Genomic DNA, 26,425 nt, shown 5'->3' with positions numbered 1-26,425 from the left:
TTTTTGAGACAGGGTTTCTCTATGTAGCCCTGGCTGTCCTGGAACTCACTCTGTAGACCAAGCTGGCCATGAACTCAGAAATCTGCCTGTCTCTGCCTCCCAAGTGCTCGGATTAAAGGTGTGCACCACTACTGCCTGGCCTCCATTTATTGTTTTTTTGCAGGAACAGTGGAGTTGTATATACACATACACATATACACACCTGGCAGTGGAAAGACTACATTTACGAGTTGGTTCTCTTCTTCCATACTGTGGTTCTGTGGACTGAGCTCATGTTGTCAGGCTTCGTGGCAAGTACCTTTACCTTCCAAATCATTTCACCAGCCCTGTTTTTGTTTTTTGAGGTCCAGGCTGGCCTTTAACTCAAATGCATCAGATGATGACCTCGAACTTCGAATTGTTTTGCCTTTGTTTCCTGAGTACTGAGAACATATGCTACCGTGGCCATTGTGTGATGCTAAGGGTCAAACAGGACCTCTTGCATGCTAGGTAAGCCCAATGGGGCTACATCTTCAGTCATAAAATATACTCAGAGTTTTAGAAGTTAGAATTGGATGTTAGATTTTCCAAAATGAGCTTTATAAAAACTTCATACACTCTTATATAATTCTCCTGCTGACCTATTCTTGGTATATTCATTTTTTTTTCCAGTTCTGGGGATCAATTTGGGCCTTTTACATGCCAAACAAATGTTGTACCACTGAGCCATACATCTCCAACTCCAAATTTATGTCTAAATAGTAGCCCATCTTTGTCAGTTACTTTCCTATGGCCGTGATAAAACACCATGACCCCGGCAACTTGTAGAAGGAAATTTTGTTTTGCTTCAGGGCTTTTGTTTGTTTTGGTTTTAGCTTACAGTTCAAGATGGATAAGAGTCCGTCATGGTGGAGGAACGTGGCAAAAGCAGAGGTGGTGGTGGCGGGAGCAGAAGCCAAGGGCTCACATCTTTAAACTGCAAGCATAAGCAAGAAAGAGAGCTGACTACAAGTGGGGTGAGGCCTTAAGCTCTCAACGCCCACCCCCAGTGACTTACTTTCTCCATCAAGGCCACACCCCCTACCCCTCCCAAACAGCCACACCAAACTGGGAACCAAGTGTCCAGATGTAGGTGGTAATGGGAAACATTCCTTAGGTGTGGGGGATTTAAGTTCCACTTTGCTTCCGTTTTAGTGTGTGGGTAATTTCGGTTTGCTAGTAGTTGAAGACTTTTGTGTAGTATTCCGTAAATGAGGAAAATCTACACTTGGGTGGTTTTTTTTGGTCCACATTTATTTACTGTGTATCTCTCTCTGTCTCTCTCTCTTTCTCTTTCTCTCTCTGTCTCTGTGTGTGTGTGTGTGTGTGTATGCACATGTATACACACCATAGTAGGAGAGCAATTTGTAGATCCACCATGTAGATTCTGAGGATCAAACTCAGGTTGTCAGGCCTGGCAGCAAGCACCATTACCTGCAAGCCCCAAGTCACTTTTTTTTTTTTTTTTGAGACAAGTTTTTATTATGTAGTGCACTGGAAAAACTAGGAATGTTCATCATGTAGAGTTGTCTCCTCAGTTGAGGAAATGAGTACCCAGAAGATTGGAGTGGATGTTGTTTAATAACCAGGTGACTTTTGGTATCTAGAGGACCAGGCCTCACCCAAAACCCCCAGAATGTTTATCCCAGACTCTCCCTCCTAGACCTTTATCTTTAGTGTTGTTTCTCAGTCAGTAGAACCCATCCTTAGGGGAGATTTCCCATGTACTCTATAGCCTGGTGACCTCTATAAGAGACCAAGCCAGATCCTAGGTCGTTAAGGTCTAGAACCTATGTTTATGGTAGAGGCCACCTGCAGTTTGCAGTGGAATTTTGATGCAACTGTGCCTTAAGCTTTATTGTGCACATAAGATTGAGAAAACTGATACCAGCACTTGGGAGGCAGAGGCAGGCGGATTTCTGAGTTCAAGGCCAGCCTGGTCTACAGAGTAAGTTCCAGGACAGCCAGGGCTACACAGAGAAACCCTGTCTCGGAAAACAAAAAAAAACACACACAAAAAAAAGAGAGAGAGAGAACACTGATAGCAAGAAGCCTTTTTTTCCAGAACTCTCCTGTACTTAAATATGTCTACAATCAACTGCCTGGTATCAGACTCAGAAGTTTGAACCAGCACTTTTTGTTTGTTTGTTTTTTGTTTGTTTGTTTTTTCGAGACAGGATTTCTCTGTTTAGCCCTGGCTGTCCTGGAACTCAATCTGTAGACCAGGCTGGCCTTAAGCTCAGAAATCTGCCTGCCTCTGCCTCCCAAGTGCTGGGATCGCCGCCACCACCACCACCACCACCACCACCACCCAGCCTTGCTTGAACCAGTACTTTTTAAGTCATGCTGAACCTCACTTTGATCAGATCATTTCCTGCTGACTTTGATTCTGGCCAGATCCCCTACAATTTAGTCCAAGCTATCCTGGAACTCATATGCAGACCAGACTGATTTCAAACTCATGGTGATCTGCCTGCCTCTGCCTTCCAAGTGCTGGGATCCTGTGAGCCAGTCTAGTATATTTGTTTTGCTGTTGTTCATTTGTTTGTTTAAATTTATTTAATTAAATTATGTACATGGGTATTGTGCCTGCAGATATGTGTGTTTACTACATACAAACCTGGTACCCATGGAAGCCAAAAGATGGTTTCAGATCTCCTGGAACTGGAGATACATAAGGTTGTTACCTACCCAGGGGGTGCTGGGAATTAAATTCAGATACTGTGGAAGGATCAGCCAGTTCTCCCAACCTGTGCCATCTCTCCAGCCTGCTATCTGTTATTGTTGTTTTTTAAATTAAGATTTATTTTTACTTGTATGTCTTCATGTTTATACCCTATGATTATGTGCCTGCAGAGGCCAGAGAGGGTGTTGGATCCTTTGGAGCTGGAGATCTGGGTGGTTGTGAGCCACCCGATGAGGTGGCCAGATCTTCAGTCCTCTGCAGGAGCAACTGCTCTGAACTACTGTACCATCTCCCCAGCACATTGTTAAAGCTTGTTGTTGAAGGAAGAACTGGCTTTGGCTCTGGGCATTGAACTCGGAGCCTTATGTATGTTACACTTATGTTCCCCTGACCCACATGCCCTCAGCCTCCATCTCCTAAGCCCTTTCCTAGCCCAGTCCTGAAGCCTGGCTGCCTTAATTACAGACTTGTGGCTTCTTTGAGGGATAACCCCCCATACCCCCACCCCTCCCTGGGGCAGGTTGGTTCTGAAAACAGAGATCTTTTGTCTGTGTGTGTCATGGTTGGACAAGCAATCGGCCTGGTGAGTCACTGATCTTGTTATCTTTTTTCTCCTTGCTACAATCTGTAGCTTTTAGCCTTCTAGCATTTTCTTTCTAAGCAGCTAGAATTTCTTAGTTTCAATCCAACAGTGAATTTTTTTTTGGCTAGTTTGACTATGATCACATCAGCTGCATTTTAACAGTTTTTGACTCTAGGTTTCTTGTTTTGTTTAAAATACTATAATGGAGGTGATTAGGGCAAGATGCTCATGGTCTACACTTAAAAAAAAGAATGCTCTTTGTTGTGGTCCTATCTTGTAGAGAAAGAAAAATGGTTCTCTTTTGCAATTGGCAGACGGCCTGCCCTCTCTGAGTCAGGAGAGCCAAGCCAAGGCTGAAGAAAGAAATGAAGGATTCCGGGGCTTGAGGGTTTGGAATGACACAGCTAGCCTGGGGGCTTTACCGGCTGAAGTCACTATATTTTCACGGGCCAATCAGCAAACCCCAGCCACCACACCAGGGAATGCTGATTCTTGGTTTGAGGAAAATGCCTTTCCCCCCTCTTCTCTCTGTCCTCCTTACCCCTCCCCTCTTCCCTTACCTGCCCCCTTCCTTTTCTTCATTTCTGTAAAACCTCAGGAAATTAACTGCAAAGACGTGGGCCTGGGCCTAGCCCCTCACATGTCAGGAAATTCCAAAGATAAGCTTCCTACAGTAATGTGAGCTTGGGTATGTGTGTTTTATGGCATACGTTTAATAACGCTGCCAGGAGTGCCTCGAGGCTGCCATGGAACAAAATGACTTTTTTTTTTTTTAAGTATAAGCAATATCTTGAATTCACACCCAGATGCATGCTCCAGATACTTGAACTTGAATTCAGATTTTTACATTTGAGTTGTACTTTTGAATCTTTATAAAACCAAACACTTCTCCACTGACCATGGTTTTAACTTTTCAGCAGATGGTTTTAGCATCAGATACATTTGTCCTTTCCTAGAGCTTCCTGGTCACACCTGAGGAAACCACACCCACTGACCCTGTGCAGGTGATACATGCCATCACTGACTCTGTCATCCCCACCCTGGGCTAGCAGTCCCCACAACAGACTGACTGCTAACAGGACCCTTAGCTATCATCTGTTTGCCAATTAACGTTAACTCTGGAGCCTTGCTCCTGTGTCCAAGTCATTGTGAGATGGTCTCAGTCAGCATGGGGGCCAGCCTCTATGTCTAAAACATGGATTTATTTAAGAACTTCAGAGGAGTGCTGGAGAGACAGCTCAGTGGTTAAGAGCTCTTGCTTTCTCAGAGGCTCCAAGTTCAGTTACTAACTCCCATGTCTGGGGCTCACAACCACCTGTAACTCTAGCTCCAGGAGATTCAGTGAATGCTCCTGGCCTCTGCAGGCACCTTCACACACACACACACACACACACACACACACACACACTAAAAGCAGTATATTTTTTAAAGATTGCATTAGATTTATTTATTGTGTGTGAGTATATATGTATGCATGTACATCCATATACATACACACATGTGTGTGTGTGTGTGTGTGTGTGTGTATACCATGTATGTGCTTGGTGCCCGTGGAAGTCAGAAGAGGGCATTGGATCTCCTGGAGCTGGAGTTACAGATGTTGGAAACCACCATGTGGGTGCTGGGAATCAAACCTAAGTCCTCTGCAAGAACAACACATGCTCTTTTTTTTTTTTTTTTTAGCTTTTTTGAGACAGGGTTTCTCTGTGTAGCCCTGGCTGTCCTGGAACTCACTCTGTAGACCAGGCTGGCCTTGAACTCAGAAATTCGCCTGCCTCTGCCTCCCAAGTTCTGGGATTAAAGGTGTGCGCCACCACCACCCGGCAACACATGCTCTTAACCATTGAGCCATCATTCCTCTAGCCCCAAATAAAGACTGCGTCACGCTAGACTTGGTGTCGCACGCCTGTAGTCCCAGCACTCGGGAAGCAGAAGCAGGTGTTGTGTCGCACGCCTGTAGTCCCAGCACTCGGGAACAGAAGCAGGTGTTATCTGTGTTATCTATGAGTTAGCAGCCATCCCGGTCTTCACAATGAATTTCAGAACAGCCAGGGCTATGGAGAGAAACCCTGCCCCGCTTCCCCCCCACCCCCCAAAGGGCAGTATTGGAGCACATTTTTAATCCCAGCAAGCAGGCAAGGGAGGCAGAGCAGGCAGATTTCTGTGAGTTTGAGGACACCCTGATCTACAGAATGAGTTCCAGTACAGCCAAAGCTACACAGAGAAACCCTGTCTTTAAAAAAAAAAAAAAAAAAAAGGAAGAGATTCGGATGATCATTTTTCCTAGCACTATTTGTTGACTAGGCAGGCTGTCTTTTACAATTTATATGTTTGACACATTGGTCCAAGATTAGGTGGCTGTCACTGTGTTTATTTCTGGGTCCCCCACTCTGCTTCATACATCTATACATTTATATGTCTGAGGGTTTTGTTTGTTTGTTTTGATTTGGGGGTTTTTGAGAGATCTCTATGCACCCCCAGTCACTGTGTAGACAATGCTAGTCTCACTCAGAGATCAACTTGCCTCTGACTAGAGAGTGCTGGATTAAAGGTGTGGGCTACCATATCAGGCTAAAAGCAACTTTTCTTATATTTATTCATTCATAGCAAGGCACCCTGGTGTATACTGTTAGGCCATGAACACAGGAGGATTGCTATGAATTCAAGATCAGCCTGCTCTATAGAGTGAGACCCTGCTTCAAAAATCAATCAGTCAATCAATCAATTAACTAATTAATAAATGTTCATTTACTTACTCAGCCAACTGCTTGCTGTGAATATACTCAGTGTTAGATACGGGGATTTATTAAGGAGCAAGGCTGGCAGAGACCCCACACTTGTACAGCACATAGGCTAAGGAGAGTGTACACTACTTATGTAAAGCTTGACTGCTAACCTCAGTGTTAGTGCTCTGAGGAAATGTAAGGCTGCCGGGGAAAGGCAGCCTTGAGAGGGGAGAAGACGGCAGACGGTCAGTGAGAAACTAAAGGACAGAGGTATGGCCAGAGTGGGGTAGGAGTCCCCAAAGATGAAAGAGGAGGCCTTGAGGTCTAATGGGACAGCTCTAGAGGGGCTCTAGAGATGAGAGGAGTGCTGGGAAGCATTTGACAGCTTCTAAGGGAGCAGTCATCAGATTGGCATCTGCCTGGGTTTCCCCTTGGTGGCTCAGTGGGTGTTGTGGTTATTGCCCGTGATGTCATTACAGTGAGGACAGAAGACATGGTCAATTCCTAGGAGGCTGAGTAGGTAGAAGGCCACTTGGTTGGTTAGGTGTAGGTGGACTGGAAGGGCTTTGCAGTATGCCTTGCATCGCCCAAGCGTAAACATCTGGTTGGCCTTCCGGAGGGTAGCTCTGAGAGGAGCTTCGTTTGAGACATGTTAATTTTGAGGTTCTTGCCCATTGTCTTAAATTAGCATTTCATTTACAAAAATATGGAAAAGCCATTAGTAACCCTCACACAGTATTTAGACATTAGTCATGATTTTTCTTTCTTCTTCTTTTTAATGTTTTTTGGGGCAGTTTCATGATGTATTCCAGGCTGGCCTCAAACTCAAGATCCCTTGCCTCAGCCTCCTGATAGGGACTAGACTCTCATGAGGGGAAATGTAGAAAAGAAAGGGACAGAAAAGAAAAAAAAAGTAGAGGAAATTCACTAGGGGAGCTTGGGGCCAGGGTGGGGTGCATGCCGGAGATGTCTCTGCTGCTTGCCTAACATCCATGAGGACCTGGATTTAATCCTTAGGACCACGTAAAGTAGGCGTGACAGGTACACTAGTAACCCCGCATTTAGGGGATAGAGAGGCAAGAGAATCAGCAATTAGAGGCTAACCTGAGCTACATAGTGAATTGGACCAAGCCTGGACTATAATGGGGTTCATCACAACAGTGACATGTCTCTAAAACCAGCTGTCATGTGATCATTAGAGGGCATGAAAGATGGAGAATTTAGAGGGGTCACATCTTCCCTAGTTCTGAGCACAGTTAGCTCCCCTGTGGATGCTGTGCTCAGCGAGTGCTGGTGGGCATGCTTAGCTAGAGAGCCACCTGTGGAAAGTCCCTTTTTCTCCAAGTTAATACATAAAGATGCTAAAACCTTCCTCAAGTTCAAACATGTTCATAGAGAATTATTAGTTCATAGAGATCGGTCATTTATATGATATATGATCGGATTTCTCTTCAGGGCATCAGGGCATGTGCTCTCCTACCTGTGTTAAGGCTGGGCTCTTCTCACCCAAAAGGAGACCAGGATGAGCTCTTTATGAATTTAAAGTGTTTATTGAGCCACATAGACCCTGTTGATCCATTGTAGACCCTAATATGAGTCTATAGAGACAGCCCTGAGCTGACTGAGCAGAGGGTTTATAAAGGTAAAAGCCATGTTTGCTACATCCCTTTGATATAGCCATGGTAGCTATTAACAAGCATGACAGAATATGAACTTTTAATAATAAGGTGCAGTGTGCCTCCACGGTATTTCTGTTTGATAGGGTATTTCTGTTTGATAGAAAGCCTTTTGGTTACAGAAGCAGAACAATGAAGGTTAAGCAGAAGTTCCTGTAAGTACTGTACATGCATGAGGGTCAGCCTGACCTCATATAGCCCAAGGTCAGGTTGAGATTTAGCAAATATGTTTTTCTCATTTAATCTGGACTCAGAATAAGAGGACAGAAGTCCCTGCAAGCCACCACTTGCACCTGTGATGCCAACACAAGGTCAACCAGACCTTGTAGTAATTGTAACTCTGCTCTCCTGTCACTTCTAGAAACTGTTCATATGAGCTTTGGGGCTCCTCCTTGCTCCTCCGCAGACCTGAGTTTGTGTTGGTTTACAGTGTTGCTTTCTAGATTTCACATATTGGTCACCCGAAAACCTGAGTTTTAATACAGAGATGGAATTGCTATTAGGAAACCCCATGGTAGCTTATATTACAAGTTAAGTCTTGCATTAGAGGCAGGAAGATCACCAGGTCAGAGGCCCGTCTGGGGCTACATAGTGAGACCCTCTCTCAAAAGGCCAGGGACTGAGCCGACATGGTGACACATGCCTTTAATCTCACCACTTGGGAGGCAGAGGAAGGTGGATCTCAGAGTTCGAGGCCAGCCTGGTCTTCAGAGTGAGTTCCAGGACAGCCAAGGCTACACAGAGAAACCCTGTCTCAAAAAACAAACAAAGCCAGGGACTTAGGGTAAAGCCACAGGGCTCTTGCCTAGCATGCACAGGCTGTGAAGGGCTTGTAGTGTGACTGCTTATTTCTGATTTTGTTTGGATCTGTATTACATTTAATTATTTTTGGGTGGGTATGAGAGGGGTGCTCAGGTACCATGATGCATGAGTGGAAGACAGCGTGCAGGAGTTGGGCTTCTTCTTTCACCATGTGGGTCCAGGAGCTTGAACTTGGGTCATCATTCTTGGTGGCAAGCCCCTTAGCCTGCCGAGCCATCTCGTGGACCCGGGTTTTTGGATTTTGTTTTGTTTTGTTTTGGTTGGTTGTTATTATGCTTTTTATTGTTGTTGTTCATTTTGAGACAGAATCTACTGGCTAGACTGGTCTGAAACTTACTGTACCCTAAGTGGGTCACAGACCATTGACAGTTCCCTACTTCAGAGTGTTGGAATTATAAACATGAATCATCATTCATGCCCAGCTTTTATTTGTTTTGTTGTTGATATTTTGTTTTTGTTTTATTGTATTGTACTTTTGGATTTTTTTATTTTTTAAGACAGGGTGGGTCTCATTATGTGACTCTGGCTGGCCTGGAATTCACTGTGTAGACCAGGCTGATCTAGAACGCACATGAGTCTACCTGCCTGTGCCTCCTAAATGCTGGGTTTAAAGGCTTGTTCCCTAATGCCTATCGTTGATTTTTAAGACAGAATCTCGTTATGTTGGCCAGGCTGACCTAGAGCTTGATGTTATACCCTCCTGCTTTAGCCTCCCGGGTGCAGGCGTTACAAACATGTACGCCATGCCCACCTCCTAACCACTTTTTAAAAGAAAGATCATATTTTTAAAATGTAGTCTTTCCAAATGCTGTTTAGACTAACAAGACCTTTTTTATGTGTCAGGATTCAAACGCAAAGCATGCCTCATATATTAACATCTTGCTTTCACAAATACGGGGGTGTGGGGAGAATCACAACAGAATTGGGGTCTATCCTGAAAGGCCAGAGTGTCCAGCAGTGTCCTTTTGGGTGGTGGCTAATCCCATCCCAGCAAACCCCATGATCAGTGTTGCATGCACTGTAAGAAAGAAAGCTTGTGCCGTGAAGCATGCATACACCTTCAGTTGTTAGTGCTCGGAGCTACAAACTACACCTTCACTCCATCCTCTACCCTTATAGGACTAATCTAGGCAAATAACCTGGACTGGCAGAGGTCAGAGTCCATGCATCACAGCACATTATCATCCCAGAAAGCAGTTAATGTGTATGACCCAGACCGGATCCCATATGCTGGCGCTCTAGGACTTGGTCCCTCTGTCCTGCTTGGAGCCCTCAGGGGAGGAAGAGGCTAATGGAGTGATAGCCCTCCTTTGGGGATGGGTTTCTGCTGCAAGTCAGCTATTTGCCCTGACTTACAGCTCTGCAGCCCTGGTCTGAAAGCTTTGGCTTGACCCGCTTTGCATTCTGACCTCTGCTGTGTTCAGAACCAGTCTAAATTGATTCAAGTTCTCTTTTTGTTTCTTTCCTTGGTGCACAACCTAGAAAGTCCTATGAGTTCGAGGACTTACTACAGTCTTCCTCTGAGAACAGCAGGGTGGACTGGTATGCACAGACCAAATTGGGACTCACACGCACTTTATCGGAGGAGAACGTCTATGAAGACATTCTAGGTAAGAGGTCAGAAAATCCAGAAGCAGAGCTGCTTCTCCTAGAGCTGGCAGAAAGGAAGGAGAAAGACCAGGCTGCTGTGGAAGAAAATAATAAAAATGAAAACACTGCTTGCTTCATACAAGCCACCTCAGGAAAAGACACCAAAAATGGTTGCATATCTCTTGTATAACATATAGCTTCATCCATAGACGGTATACAACTTTTAATGCTAAATTCACTCATCATTACACTTTAACTGCTATAAATACATATGCTCAGAATCACTAATAAAAACTGTATTATAACCTTAAAAAAATAAAAATAAAAAAGAGCTGGTGAGAGGAAGAAGGCCCAAAGGTATTTGCACATGAGGAGCAGAGAAGTAGATGCTCACATGATAGGAGGAAGCCCAGGACTGTGTGAGGGCTTAGCAGAGCCACTTTAGCCTGGGTTCCCACTCATGTAATGAGATAGCAAAGGTGGTTTGGGAGAATGATAACCTATAACCCCAACTGGCTTCTTCTTTCTCTTTCTCCCAGGGTGACTCTGTCCTCAGCAGGGCTTCTCACAGTCCCCAGGAAGGCTGCTACCAGAGCCTTGGGGCCTACAAGTCCCAGCAAATGGCCTCAGTCACTCTGGCCAGACCACCTTATGTCCCATGTCCACTTTTAGAACCAGAGTGTAAGTTGGTGATTGCCTTAGGCCTGGGCTGTCAGCCCTCCCTGAGCGCATCTCCGAGGCAGGGTCCAGGCCTGGTAGAGCAGCTAGCCCGGAAACTGAGAGTGGAGTTTATTTGATGCAGCTACAAGTGGGAGTTATACCCTCAGTGAAAGTCAGAATCTACTGCCAGAATGAAGGGATGGCCAGCAAAACAACACATATTCCACAAATACTCCCAGGAGGAGGCCGAGATGGTGGCTTAGTGCTCCCAGGGCTGGAGAGATGGCACAGCAGTTAAGAGCACTTACTGCTATTCAGAGGACCTAGGTTCAGTTTCCAGTGCCTACCTAGAGGCTCATAATCATCTGTAACCCCAGTGCTAAGGGATTTGACATCTTCTTCTGGCCTTCTTAGGTATCAGCCATGCACGCAGTGCACAGATAATATGTTCAAGCAAAGCATCATTCACATAAAATAAATCTTTTAAAAAGAGAGAAGAGGTAAAGCTCTAACATTATGACCCATTTTGTCATTGGTCACAGATCCGCCAATGAAGGAAAATCCTTATGAAGATGTGGAGTTACATGGCCGCTGCCTGGGCAAGAAGTGTGTCTTGACTTTCCCTGGATCTCCCACCTCTTCCATCCCGGACACTTCCACCAAGGTACTAGCTTGGGCATGCTGCCTGACCAGTCTCCTGAAATCAGCCCTCTCCACAGAGCAATCTAAAATAGCTCTGGGTGTCTAGCTCAGGACCCTCTCTTAACTCAGTAACTGAAAAGCAGTGCGTTCAAACTGCACATCTCCTGAGGAGTGCCTTCTTTTGTTTTGTTTTGTTTTTCGAGACAAGGTTTCTCTGTGTAGCCCTGGCTGTCCTGGAACTCACTGTGTAGACCAGGCTGGCCTCGAACTCAGAAATCCGCCTGCCTCTTGCCTTCAAAATGCTGGGACCGCCGCTACCCAGCCTGATAAGTGTCTTGAGCCACAAGTGGTGGACCACACCTGCAGTCTCAACACTTGGACGACAGAGGCAGGAAAATTGCTGCTCAAAGCTCACAGCAGCCTGACTAAGACCATGAGATCCTGACTATAAATAAGCAAACAAACAAGTAAATAGAAAGAGAAATGGAGATGTAAGAAAGAAAGGCAGGGGGCTGGTGAGATGGCTCAATGGGTAAGAGCACTGACTGCTCTTCTGAAGGTCCTGAGTTCAAATCCCAGCAACCATATGGTGGCTCACAACCACCCACCCATAACCACTGTCTGAAGACAGCTATAGTGTAGTTATGTATGATAATAAATCTTTTAAAGAAGAGAGAAAGAAAGAAAGAAAAGGAGGAAGGAAGAAAGAAGGAAAGAAAGGCAGAGGGTAGCATGGATTTGTATGGTTTACTATTATCCATGTACATTTTTTAGAAACATCTCTTTATTTGCTAGGTGTAGTGGAGCATGCCTTTCTTCCCAGCCTTCAAGGGGCAGAAGCAGGCAGACCTTTGTGAGTTTGAGGGCTGCCTAGTCTATATGAGTGTATGCCTAGTCTATATGAGTCTATGCCTAGTCTATGCCTAGTGAGTTCCAGGCATCCAGAGCTACACAATGAGACCCTGTCTTAAAAAAAAAAAAAAAACTACTTATTTATTTTTTTATGTATATGTATGTGAATTTATGTGTATCATATGTGTTCAGGAGCCCTTGAAGGCCACGCGGGGTCATCAAATCCCCTGGAACTGGAGTAATAGGTGGTTGGGAGTCACCATGTGGGTGCTCAGAACTGAACCCAGGTCCTCTTAATCACTGAGCAGCTTCTCTAGACCCTATGAGCATTTTATAACTCAAAGAATATATGTACTTGTAAACTCACATTTGCTTATATGTGTACAGAGTATTTCTGTGAGGGAAACAGCTACCTTAGTGGTCTTATGGTATCTGAGAACCCAGAGGTCAGGACTCCGAGACTGACTTCCCTCTTACAGAAGATCCTTGTCAACATTTTAGATTTGTTGTTGAGGAAAGAAATAAAGGGAGACCAAATTTAAAACGCCAGTGTCGTTTGATGTCCATCGTCAGGATTCGTTTTCAACCTGAGAATTGCAGCCACATACCTGTAATCTCCCAAGGTGGGGTCAGTAGGGTGGGTCTTCACAGGGCATGCTTTCTACACCTAGTGTCAGACAGGAACACTTCCAGCCACAGACTTCTAGAAGAATCAGGGACATAACCTGCCGTGGCTGCTGAGGTTTACAGGCCCGTTTTAGCTGCCTCAGTATTTTCCTGAATCAACTAACTTTCACATGGAGAAGACTGTTGTCATGCGGAATGCATGGTAACCAATAATTAGCAGTTTCTTGCCTTGGAAATGTGTTTGTGTTCCCGTTGGAATATGGATGTGTCTAACATTTAGAAACTTCCATTCCTACAGAGGCTAGACTGAGGTAGGAAAGCAACATGAAGACTGTCTTAGTTAGGGTTTTACTGCTGTGAACAGACACCATGACCAATGCAAGTCTTATAAAGGACAACATTTAATTGGGGCTGGCTTACCGGTTCAGAGGTTCAGTCCATTATAGTCAGGGCAGGAGCATGGCAGCGTCCAGGCAATCATGGTGCAGGAGGAACTGAGAGTTCTACATCTTCATCCAAAGACTGCTAAGAGAATACTGGCTTCCAGGTAGCTAGGATGAAGGTCTTATAGCCCATACCCACAGTGACATACCTACTCCTAACAGTGCCACTCCCTGAGCCTAGCGCATACGAACCATCACAAGGGCTAAAGATTCGGTCAATGTCAGAATGCACACAAGGCCCTGGTACTGGGGAAGAAACTGGGCACAATGGCTAGGATCACACTTGTAATCCTAGCTTTTGGGAGGCTGAGGCAGGAAGACCAGAAATTCAAGTACAGCTTCATCTAAGTCATGAGTTCAGGATCAACTTGGAATACAAGTGACCCCACCTCCAAATAAGAAAGGAAGGGAAGGAGAGAGGGAAGCAGGGTGGGGCTAGGGAGAGAGCTCAGTCTATAAATGCTTGTCATTGCAATTGTGAGGATTGAGTTCAGCTCCCAAAAACCATGTACAAAAACCAGGTAGAGATATGTACTTTTATTCCAAGTACTTATTTATTGTCCATCTGAACTAAGAGTTATAGGTCACCAGGAAGTGGTGACTCATGCCTTTAATCCCAGCACTTGGGTGGCAGAGACAGGCAGATTTCTGAATTCGAGGTCAGCCTGGTCTACAGAGTGAGTTCCAGGACAGCCAGAGCTACACAGAGAAACCCTGTCTTGAAAAAAAACAAGAAAAAAAAAAAAAAAGAGTTATAGGTTGGAGCTGGAGAGGTAGTTCAGCAGTTAAGAGCTCTACTCTTCCGAAGGTCCTGAGTAACAAGATCTGACACCCTCTTGTGGGGTGTCTGAAGACAGCTACAGAGTGCTTACATATAATAAATAAATAAATCTGAGAGAGAGAGAAAGAGAGAGAGAGAGGGAGGGAGGGAGAGGGAGGGAGAGAGGGAGAGGGGGAGAGAGAGGGGGGGAGGGAGGGAGAGAGGAAGAGGGAGAGGGAGAGAGAGAGAGAGAGAGAGAGAGAGAGAGAGAGAGAGAGATGGGCAGTGGTGGTGCATGCCTTTAATCTCAGCACTTGGGAGGCAGAGGCAGGTGGATTTCTGAATTCAAGGCCAGCCTGGTCTATAAAGTGAGTTCCAGGACAGCCTGGGCAATACAGAGGAAACCCTGTTTCAAAAGAAACAAAAAAGTTATAGGTCAGTGAGAGACCCTGTGTCAGGAATGAAGGAAAGGAGGGAGGGAGGGAGGGAGAGAAAGAATAGGTGGGTGGTGTCCTAAGGAACACCACCAGAACTTGGCCCCTGGCCTCCATATACGTGTACACATGTACATGTAGACCCCCACACGCACAAAAACAGAAGCAGCCATACCATTCTGCACCTCCCATCCTACCTAGCTCTTCACTTCATGCTCTTAGAAACCATGAAAAACATCTGCCCTGAACAGCTGTGTTCTGAGCAGGCAGCTCCTCCCTCATACCAAAAAATGAAGGCTGAGTAGCCCTTCCTGTCCTTGCTAGGCTGGGCAAACCTGGAGTCTGTGCCACCACTGGAGCCTTTACCACCACAGCAGCCAAACTGCAGTGGTATGGTGCCAGTCAAGTTTCCTGTCCAGATGTGGTAGTCCTGCATAGCATTGTGCACTGACCAGTGCCCCTGACATTACAGGCTGTCAGGGCCTATGCCAGTCATCGCTGGGGCCCTGGGTCTCATGCTCATTACTCTGCTCTCACATCTGGGTTGTCTGGTCTATGCCCCCGCTATGAGGGACAGCTGCAGACGTTGCCACTTCCTCCACTTAGCTCATCAGCTATTCATTGAGCATCTTCCACATCTGGGCTGCATCTGGGACCTTAGAAGTAGTTGAGGCAGCCCCTCTGTGTGGAACTCCTTACCAGCCTCAGAAAGCTCTACACTATCTTTGGGATGTTCGTTTAATTAACTCCTGTCTGGTCCCAATGGAAAGGGAGGGACAGTTGGACAGAGTGTCTTCAGAAAAGAGCAGATGTGCAGCCTAGAACAGATGTTGCGGTCTGTGAACCCCAAACAGTGTTATATAACCATACCTACTACATACTACAACACAAAGAATGTTAAGACGTAAAAGAGAAATTGTGCATGTGGGGGTTAGGGGTGGAGTATGCTTGTATGTCCTCATGTATATGGGTGCATGAGTGTATTGCATATGTGCACTGAATGTGTGCGTGTGAAGGTCTGATGTTGACACTGGGTGTCTTCTTTGGTCATTCTCTTTTTTTTTTTTTTTTTTTTTTTTTTTTTTTTTTTTTTTTTTTTGGTTTTTTTCGAGACAGGGTTTCTCTGTGTAGCCCTGGCTGTCCTGGAACTCACTCTGGAGACCAGGCTGGCCTCGAACTCAGAAATCCGCCTGCCTCTGCCTCCCAAGTGCTGGGATTAAAGGCGCGCGCCACCACCGCCCGGCGGTCATTCTCTACTTTATTCAGTGAGTGAGTCTTACTGAATCTACAGCTTTGCTACTCTGGCTAGCCAGCTTACCCAGGAAATCCTACTGGCTCGGAGTGCTAGGTTACAGGTGTGCTATCACATCTGCCCAGCTGTTTGCAAGTGCTGAGGATCTAAACTCCAGTCCTCACACCTACAGAGCAAGCATTTTATCCAGGGAGCCATCTCCCCTGCCTCTTTTTGTTTATTTGTTTTGAGATGTGGGGGTGGGGAGGTCCTCACTCTGCAACCCGGGCTGGCCTCAAACTATAATTTTCCTGTGCCAGCTTCCTAAGTGTTGTGATTATACAGATGTGTGCAATATAACTATCAAGGACTAATTCTTATGTCAGAGAAAAATGTGCTAATTAAGACGGTCCTTTTCCTCTTTTATTTTATTTATTTATTTATTTTTAAATATTGTGACACCTATTTAGTCCATAGGGACTAGTCATCTCAGCTTCAGGCCACATCATCTCCCTCTGAGGAGGCTCAGAGCTTTTGCCACCTCCTCCCCACCAAGATGTCACATGCTAGGACCTATCCTGCAACAACTCACAAGGCTTGACCAGGCAAGTCAAACCTCAGGCCTAGCAGATTCTTGTCTGCCTCTCTCCTTCAGGCACTACAGGCCTTATGTAGTGCTCAGTGAGTCCAGTGCCCATGGGATGAGAGGCCATGTTCCGTGGTGACACAGCTGCCGGAAGGAGCCGAGGGAGGATTAGGCACTATGTATGTTGGGCTGTTGGTTCCCATTAACTGTGGACTCTGCTGGTGACAGCCTGAAACACCCCACCCCCACCCCTACCCCGCTTTAAGGTGCTCCAGTGGCTTCCCTTTGAGGCTACTGTCAGTCTGGCAAACTACTGCCAGTTGCTGATTTTTATGAATGACACTGTGTGAGATTTTTTAATGAATGAAGTCTTATCCCTCTACTTAGCCCTTCACACATTACATGCTGTATATGGACTTGGCATGGTTAAGAAGCTGCAGCAGAGAGGGCATGGCCCACACTGCCAAAGATACTCTCTGGCTTTGAGGAAGAACTTTGCTGGCTCCTACTAGGTCTAAGACTCACACCCTTGCTTTCAGAAGCTTCAGCACGCAGACATCTTCACTATGGTACCATTTCCTCCAGGATCCTCAGGACCCTAGGAGTCCCAAATAAAGACTCCTATCGGAATTCTCTCTCTCTCTCTCTCTCTCTCTCTCTCTCTCCCTCTCCCCCTCTTCCTCCCTCCCCCATCTCTTTTTTTTCGAGACAGAGTTTCTCTGTATAGCTGTATAGCCCTGGCTATCCTGGAACTCACTCTATAGACCAGAACTCAGAAATCCACCTGCCTCTGCCTCCCAAGAGCTGGGATTAAAGGCGTGTGCCACCGCCACCACCACCCAGCCAGAATTCACTTCTTTTTACTGAGCCCCAGACTGTGCTAACGCTTTTGAGGCTCACTCCTGTATCCTGCTGTCTTCCCTTTTATCAAACAAGATTCTACCAAAAGCCTACTCCTCCCCCAAACTCCCTGGACCTTTAGCTGTTTGGGTGCTCTGAGAGACTGCTAGATCCCTTCCCCCCAGCCATGACACCACCAGGAGATACCGGCTGTACGCAGCCTGCACATAGCTCCTGAGGGGCTCCTTGGCATGCTTTCCAGAATTGAATACTATATGCTGGTTGCTTCTCTGCTCAGATCTTTTCATTGGTCAGATATCCTGTAAGCAAACTAGCCTGGTGTAAACTTGAACAGAAATAGATACCTACTGGTTGCCAGCAGTTATATAGATTTCAGTGTCCTGAAAGTGTCAGGGCATTTTCTTGGACGTCACTGCAGGTGGAATTAGGCTACTAAGAAGGCTGATTTCTATACCAAGGTGATAAAGATACCCACACTGGCCACAGTGGGTCAACACTCCACTGGCTTCCTGTGCTAAGCAGTTCCTTGCTCCATGATGAATGGGAGAACCAACCACAGGGCAGATAGGAGTCTTTGTTCCTGGAAATTTTGAAAAAGAAAAGGCTCTGAATTTGTAAATATATCCTACTTGGAACTAAGCAAGACTGGAGAATTCAGGGACAATGTAGGCCTATTCCGTGAGCACTTCAGATATGGTAGATGCAGCTTTGTAAACTGATTTAAGAAGAAAGGCTCACTCATTAAATAAAATTGGGATAAATTAGCGTGGAGGGAAATGATTAGATTAGCATACCATAAAATAAATTTCCGATGAATTAATGAATAAAATATGTTTAAAAGCAAACCAAGAAAATCCAGACCAAAATAGAATTCGGTATTTATTAAACATCTAACAAGAAATAGATGCTCTTCTTTTTCTAGTTTTTTTTTCTTTTTCACAAATTTATTTGTATATGTGTACACATGCATGTACCACAAGCAAAGGTGTGGAGGTTAAAACGGCCTGTGTGAGTTTCCCACCACAAGGGACCTGTGCATCAATCTCAGGTCCTCAGGCATGGCAGCAAGCATCCCGTATCTGCTGAGCCATCTTACCAGCCCAGCAGATAGATTCTCTAGATGAAGAATGAGGAAGTTAGAGAACTAGAGAGTTGGCTCATTAGGTAAGCATGCTTACTGCTCTTGCAGAAGATTGGAGTTTAGTTCCTTGTCCCCATGTCAGGCTGCTCATGCTGGCCTGTTAGTCCAGCTCCAAAGGAATTGATGTCTCTGGCTTTGCAAGCACACACACACATGTATACAAACCCATACACAGACACACATGCGCACACACAATTAAAAAAATAAACACTGGGAAGGGAAGGGCAAAAAAGTAAGAAAATAAAAATCTTTTAAAAACAAGAATGAAGAGGCTGGAGAAGTGGTTCTGTGGTCAAGAGCACTGGCTGCTCTTCCATAAGCTATCAGGTCTGATTTCCAGCACCCATGTGGTAGCTCCCTGCCACTTTAACTCCAGCTAGTTGCAGGAGATCCAATGTCCTCTTCTGGCCTTCTTGGGCACTAGGCACACACATGTGGTCCACATATATACATGCAGGCAAACACCCATACACATAAAAATAAAATCTATACAACATATAGGTCAGGCAGCAGGGAGCTCAGGGAGAGCAGCTGGCACTCGTGCTCAGGGTGAGCCTCCTGGCACCATAAAAGCAAAACAGTTGTGTCAGCTATTTCCTGTCATGAAAATATAAATACGGCCAGGCAGTGGTGGCACACACACACGCCTTTAATCCCACACTCGGGAGGCAAAGGCAGGTAGATTTCTGAGTTTGAGGCCAGCCTGGTCTACAGAGTGAGTTCCAGGACAGCCAGGGCTACACAGAGAAACCCTGTCTCGAAAAACCAAAAAAAGAAGAAGAAAGAAAGAAAGAAAGAAAGAAAGAAAGAAAGAAAGAAAGAAAGAAAGAAAGAAAATATAAATACCTTTCATTTTCGAGCCACTTGGTAAAGCACACTTAAGGAAAACTGACAAATGGCTAATAGTTCTATAAAGAACACATCTTAAGATAGCCAGAAAAATAAAAGGGTTCCGAAAGGAAAATAGGCAAACAGCATCACATCAAAAACACAGGAGAGACAGAACATTAGGAAGGAGAAATGCCAGTGTTGTAGGAAGAAGGCCAGGACTGTGAGTGCCTACCAATTTCCAGATACTTTATATCTTTTTGTTTGTTTACTTAGTTGGTTTGGTTTTTTTGAGACAGGGTTTTTATCCTAGAACTCTGTAGACCAGGCTGGCCTCAGACTCACAGAAATCCACCTGCCTCTGCCACCCCACAGCTGGGACACCAAGTGATACCCTGTGATACCCTGTATTTTAAAACACAAGAAAATCTACATGCCGTGCTATGCTTTTTCTGCAGAGCAACATATAGTGGATGGACCAGCAAAATGGCTCAGTGGGTAAAAGTGCTTGCTGCACAAGCTGCCGTGCTGAGTTTGGTCCCCATAAACCAGGCACAGCTGGAAAGCTTGGAAGGAAGAACTGAGAGCTGCTCTCTACATGCGGACAGTGGCACACACATCATGCACTCACACACTCAGTATTAAATAAGTCGCTAATTCTAAGATGCTGAATGTAGCAGTAAGCATCTGTAATCTCAGCCCTATGATGATTTGATGAAAGACAGACCGGAGGATCGTCAGGAATTTCTTGTATACAGTACAGTAGCAAAAACAAAACAGTCCCGGCCTCAAAAACAAGGAGAGAACTGACTCCTGAAAAGCTGTCCTCTGGCCTCCACATGCACCAACAGCATGTACTGACACACATACAATAAGTAACTGTTAAAAATGATAATCCGAGTCTGGAGAGATGGCTCAGCAGGTAAGAGCACTGGCTGTTCTTCCAGAGGACCCTGGCTCATTCCCAGCACCCACATGGTAGCTCACAACCATCTGAAACTCTATTCCCAGGGGATCGATCCAACATCATCATCTGGCCTCTGCTGTCACCAGGAATGTGCAATGATGCACAAACATACATGCAGGCAAAATACCTATACACAGGAAAATAAAATAAATACCTTTTTAAATAAATAGTATGTGCCTGAAAGAAACTGTATGTCAATCTTTAAGTTTCGTTCTTAGGATTGTATACTATTCCACTGTCTGGATATATCATAATTTACCTGCTCAACCTCTTTCAGTGGACATTTAGGTTATTTACAGCGTTTTGTGATTATATGCCATATCACAATGTATGATATTCTCTGCAGAGTATGACTTTCCTTTTACAATATAATGTTACCCAAGTGTATTAGTAGGGGGAATTCCTAGGGGTGGGACTGCTGGATTGTAGGGCACGCACATTGCACATTGTCATTTTGTAAGGTATGCCTAGCTAACCCTCCTCAGGGTTTGCTGGTTTCGACTCTCTCTCCGGTGGTGTATGGAAGTTACTTTCCCTCACAGTCTTGCTTACTGTGGATTAGCAAGTCGTTTTACTTTTTTGAGTGAAAAATGTTTCCTTGGTAGAGCTTGAATTTTCTTTTCCTTTTGGAGAAGGTTGAGATTCTTCTACGGATCTGGGAATTATTACGCTCCCACTTTAGGAACGTTATCGTTTATCTGTTTTTTTATCTGTCTAAGTGGGCTTGTGCTTATCAACTTGTTGTATTTATCAGGAAAAAATGGATTCTCTTCTGTGTTATTTTAAAAGATTTATTTATTTATTTAGGTTTTTCGAGACAGGGTTTCTTTGTGTAGCCTTGGCTATCCTGGAACTTACTATGTAAACCAGGCTGGCCTTGCACTCAGAAATCTGCCTGTCTCTGCCTCCCAAGCTCTGGGATTCAAAAGCGTGTGCCACCACTTCCCGGCCTCTTCTGTGTTATAAACTATAAAAATTGTTTGGTTTTTTTTGGGGGGGGGGTTGTTTTTTGTTTTTTGGGTTTTTTTGATACAGAGTCTCAGGCAACCCAGACTAGTCTCAGACTTGGTATGCAGCTGGGGAGTACCATGCACATCTGGTTCTCCCAGTGCTAGAATTAGAGCCATGCACTACCATTCTAGGAGAAAAGTTCTTTTTATTTTGGAGGGTACTGGAGATCAAACTTGGCACCATGTATGTGCCGCGTGAATCCTCTGAGCTACCTTCTCTATTGAGGTGTAAAATTTTGAATAAGTTTTTTGTTTGCTTTCTGATTTGAAAGCAGCTTTGTTTTGGAAGTAAAATCCTGGATTAGGGCTCTAGCTCAGTAGTAGAGTGCCTCTCTGTATAAGGCCTTAGACTCAAACCTCAGTACTACAAATAAAAGATGCAGATGCCCAGAGGGATGCCACTTCCTACAGAGCAGCCCCTTAGCAAGCCAGTTTCATCCTGCAATTCCCAGGACTTTTGTCTTTAATCAAGGCTCAGCTGTGAAGCAGTGGTGGCAGGTGGCTTCCCATGCATCTGAAAAGAGATTAGACTAGAGTTACATCCTCTGTCACATACATTTTCCACAATGGAGTAGTTAGCATATATGCTAACCACAGCGTGGTTAGCATAGCAAACCCCAGTACCCTGGGAGCCCAGCCCAGCCCGCTCAACTCCTGCTCAGCCTTCTGCACTGATCGTCCACCTCAGCCCCCTCATTCGGACTTAATGCCTGTCTCCTTTCTCACACAGCAGTCCTTGTCCAAGTCTGCATTTTTCCGGCAAAACTCAGAGAGAAGAAACTTCAAGCTGTTGGACACTAGGAAGCTAAGTCGGGATGGAACGGGGTCCCCACTGAGAACCAGCCCTCCCTCCACACCTAGCAGCCCAGATGACACTTTCTTTAACCTTGGAGACCTACAGAATGGCAGGAAGAAGAAAAAGATCCCCAGGGTAATACATACTTCAGATTTTGAGGTCCAGGGTGCACCCCGACTTCTCTGTGGAGAAGCTTGAGGAGAGAGAGTGTGAGGGCCTCCAGTTTCTCTATCACCATGGGACAGAGACAGCAAACCAGGATATGTGGGTCATCTGTTACCATTATAGTCTGTGCCCTTCACCTTAGCCACTCCTCTCCCTGCTTCCTTACCTAACCTTTGACTCTGCTCTTTCCCTGTGTGTGTGTGTGGGGGGGGGGGGGGGAGACAGAGGGAGAGGGAGAAGGAGAAGAAAAGGGAGGAGGAGAGGGAGAAGAAAAGGGGGAGAGATGGAGAGACTAAACATGAGTTCCACATTTGCTAGGGAAGCACTCTACCATATATCCCCAATTTTTTTTTTTCCCTTGGTGACTGACATAGAGAGGAGCTAGTGACCCATTCAAGAGAGCTGGTCCAAGATAGGAAGGATAGGGTAGAGATTTAACAGTCACACACACACACACACACACACACACACACACACACACACACACACACACACCACTACCTATGCTTCCTAATGCATAAAAAAAAATTCAAATCTCTCTTAAACATTTGATTATATAAGTATACGTGTTTTGCCTGTATGTAATGTGTGCTTCATACATGCATTGAGTCTCTAGAGGCCAGAAAAGAACAATAGATCCTCCAGAACTGGAGTTATAACTGGTTATAAGCCACCATGTGGGTGCTGTGAATTGAACACAGATCCTCTGACTGGAGAGATGGCTCAGAGGTTAAGATCACTGACTGCTATTCCAGAGGTCCTGAGTTCAATTCCCAGCAGCCATATTGGTAGCTCATAACCATTTATAATGAGATCTGATGTCCTCTTCTGGCCTGCAAGCATACACGCAGGCAGAACGCTGTATACATAATAAATAAATAAAAATCTTTTTTTTTTTTTTTTGGTTTTTTTTTTTTTTTTTTTTTTTTTTCCGAGACAGGGTTTCTCTGTATAGCCCTGGCTGTCCTGGAACTCACTCTGGAGACCAGGCTGGCCTCGAACTCAGAAATCCGCCTGCCTCTGCCTCCCAAGTGCTGGGATTAAAGGCGTGCGCCACCACCGCCCGGCAATAAATAAAAATCTTAAAAAAAAAAAATAGAGAGAGAGAACATGGACCCTTTACAAAAGTAGCCTATGCTCTTGACCACTGACCCATCTCTCTACCCCTAGTACTGGGGGCTGTTCAAATATTCTTTGGAATGGTTTCCACCTAAGTGGCCCTGCCTGGGAATTATTGTCTTCTCCTTTTCTTGTTTCATTTTGGGAGTAAATACCTATGCTACAGTGACATCATAAAGTATCAGATGGGAGAACTGAGTGATTCCGAAGAGCCAAGGACCACACACACACACACACACACACACACACACACACCAGTGTCTTAGCTGGGCAAGGGTATTTAGACCTGGCTGGCCTCAGGGCACAGGGACAGCCTCCTTCAGTGTTTTGACAGTGTGGTTGACAAGAATAATCAAAAGACACAAGTTAGTGGAAGTATGTCCCCTCCCTCCCCTTTCCCTTTATCATCCTAGGAAGGAATGGTCAACCTAGACAACCATCTACACTAGGGAGGGAAATTAATGATGGCTTTCTTCTGGTATCTGGCAGCTGGTATTGAGGATCAATGCCATTTATGAGGCACGGAGAGGAAAGAAACGGGTGAAGCGGCTATCCCAGTCCACGGAGAGCAACTCAGGAAAAGGTAGACTTCTCTGGCCCGCTCTGCTGGGGCTGGCCTCCTCACTAAATTGAAAGACATTCTTCCTGGGGAGTGCATCTTCCTTTGTTTTCCTCAGTTCACCAAGGGGGAAGCAATGGCTGCTGACAAAGGGCCAGGAGCCAGCTCAGTGGCCCATGCTCTGGCTCCCTCTGCCTGGCCTACCATCAAGTCAGCTGAGGGCTGCACATCACCTGACTTCCTGGCTACAATAGAGGGCTCCTGCCTCTTGTTGTATATAGTCTGCAAAAGGAGCCATCTTACCCAAAGTCAAATCGGTTTGCTAAGACATTAAGTTGAGCCGAATTTGACTGACACGTTTTACTTAGTTGGACAAAACACCACCTCTGGCCTAGAAGTTTGGGGTTTGCTTCCTGCTCTGGGACTCATATCTGCCTTTCCCTTGTTCTTTTGTTCCAGTGACAGATGAGAACAGTGAGTCTGACAGCGACACAGAGGAGAAGCTGAAAGGTGAGGAGAGCAGGTGCATGAGCTGACTGGGAGGTGAGGAGAGCAGGTGCATGGGCTGACTGGGAGGGAGGTGAGGAGAGCAGGTGCATAGGCTGACTGGGAGGTGAGGAGAGCAGGTGCATGGGCTGACTGGGAGGAGATGAGGAGAGCGGGTGCATGAGCTGACTGGGAGGTGAGGAGAGCAGGTGCATGGGCTGACTGGGAGGGAGGTGAGGAGAGCAGGTGCATGGGCTGACTGGGAGGTGAGGAGAGCAGGTGCATGGGCTGACTGGGAGGTGAGGAGAGCAGGTGCATGGGCTGACTGGGAGGTGAGGAGAGCAGGTGCATGGGCTGACTGGAAGAGAGCAGATGCATGAGCTGACTGGGAGGTGAAGGGAGCAGATGCATGGGCTGACTGGGAAGTGAGGAGAGCAGGTGCATGGGCTGACTGAGCAGCTATAGACGTGGCTCCTTTCTGCAGCTGAGGGAGAGACAAGGCCTGCCCAGGCTTACTGATCAAGACATGAATGTCAAGTGTGGGCAGAGGTGGGCCAGGCCTGCACAGAGATCAGGTGCGACAGTACTGCAGCCACCTGTTCCTCTGCCTCTGATGATGTCAGGCACCACACTTGATACCACACTGTGTGAGCTGTAGGCAATCTCTTAAGCTCTTAGAGCCTCTGGCTCCTTGCTTGCCAGATGAAGTTGGTAAAGCAATGGTGCCTGTGGGCTTGACATTCAGCGATCCTGGTCCAAGACTGAGTCAATATTTTGAGACTTCTCAGACCCCATGAGTAAACAGAGAGGGCAGCCTTGGTGTTAAGTGAGGTGACAAGACTGGTCTACCTAGTGGCTCCCTCTCATTCACCTCTGACACCATCTACTACTGGGCCACCCCCAGAGCAAGCAAGTCTGTTCCATTGCAGAGAACAGGCTGGAACAGAAGTGGGAAAGAGGGTTCCTGAGGTAGCTGGGTCTCTATTGTCACATCATACAGGATGTTTATAAAGCCCTCAGCTCCAAAAGTTCCATGATCTGGATTTTGTAAGATCATACAAACTGAAAACATGACAGTGAGTGAGGGGGACGGTATATACAGTCTCCACCCTTAAGACAGACGGAGGGGAAATCTGTGGAGCTTCCGACTCAAGGCTTAGCCACGAAGCCCTGGCCAGTCCTGAGCCTGGGTCCTATGCCTTCCTTGGCCGGCAGGCCTGTAAGTGAATGGCACCTCTCCCATGAATTTGGCAAGAGGCCAAAGAGTTTTCTACGAATTTGCTAGATGTGGAAAGACTCAAGGGATTAGAAAATGTACTGAAGCTAGGAATTACATAATGAGTTGAATGCCGAGCAATTCCACATTGACAAATGAGTCACAACAGGCCTGTGGCTTCTTTCCCTCCACAGCTCACAGCCAGCGCCTGGTCAATGTGAAGTCACGCCTGAAGCAGGCCCCTCGGTACTCATCACTTGACCGGGATCTCATCGAGTACCAAGAGAGGCAACTCTTCGAGTACTTTGTGGTCGTGTCTCTGCACAAGAAGCAGGCAGGGGCTGCCTATGTGCCAGAGCTCACCCAGCAATTTCCTCTGAAGGTAGGGGAGACAGGTCCCTGGGGGCTGCCCAGGGACTACCACGTTCTGGCCATCAGCTTAGGTTCAGGGAGGGACGGAAGTCCGTCAAAGGCTTAAGGTCTGGAACCTTCAAAGTGAGCCCCGAGTGTCTGCCACATGAAAAAGCTAGCAATGGGAACTTGACTGGGTCCAGGAAGACAGATTAAAGGATGCAACCACAATAACAACAACAACAACAGGCAAAGGTAATCCAAGTTGTGGTGGCATGTTATCTGTAAGCTCAGTGTTTGGGAGATGGAAGAAGAGGCAGGTAGATCTTTATATGTTTGACATCAGCCTGGTCTCCGTAGAGAATTCCAGGACAGTCAGTGTTACATGGAGAAAAATAGAGAATCCCTATCACCAGTCCCACATAAATTGGGCAGGGTAGTGCACACTTGTAATCTTGGGAGGTAGACAGAAAAGATCAGAACTTTAAGGCCATCTTCAAGGGTACATAATGAGTTCAAGGCAGGTCTGGTATACATGAGACCGTATTTCAAAACAAACAAAGGAAACTTCCTACACTCCTATGGTCACA

At 45.9% G+C, this 26,425-nt stretch overlaps 1 protein-coding gene across 9 annotated transcripts in view; it reads left to right on the top strand.

The window, feature by feature from the left end:
• The window catches only part of Dennd2a (DENN domain containing 2A), a 94,098-nt gene that overhangs the window by 38,853 nt on the left and 28,820 nt on the right, over nucleotides 1–26,425 (top strand). For 7 of the 9 annotated variants that reach the window (XR_004121944.1, XR_004121942.1, XR_004121946.1 and 4 more), the window contains 6 exons: nucleotides 9,994–10,121; nucleotides 11,304–11,425; nucleotides 21,874–22,074; nucleotides 23,713–23,806; nucleotides 24,242–24,292; nucleotides 25,679–25,866. Coding sequence is in view for 3 of the 9 variants with exons in the window: in XM_031381622.1 (XP_031237482.1) it covers nucleotides 9,994–10,121; nucleotides 11,304–11,425; nucleotides 21,874–22,074; nucleotides 23,713–23,806; nucleotides 24,242–24,292; nucleotides 25,679–25,866 (784 nt within the window). In the remaining 6 variants the exon portion in view is untranslated. The remainder of the gene's footprint in view (nucleotides 1–9,993; nucleotides 10,122–11,303; nucleotides 11,426–21,873; nucleotides 22,075–23,712; nucleotides 23,807–24,241; nucleotides 24,293–25,678; nucleotides 25,867–26,425) is intronic. The other 2 variants (XR_004121943.1, XM_031381621.1) reach the window with 1 other exon arrangement.

The sequence above is a fragment of the Mastomys coucha genome, unplaced genomic scaffold (genome assembly GCF_008632895.1).
Source record: "Mastomys coucha isolate ucsf_1 unplaced genomic scaffold, UCSF_Mcou_1 pScaffold20, whole genome shotgun sequence".
NCBI classification, from domain to species: Eukaryota; Metazoa; Chordata; class Mammalia; order Rodentia; family Muridae; genus Mastomys; species Mastomys coucha.
This window is presented reverse-complemented; position numbering and strand designations above follow the sequence as displayed.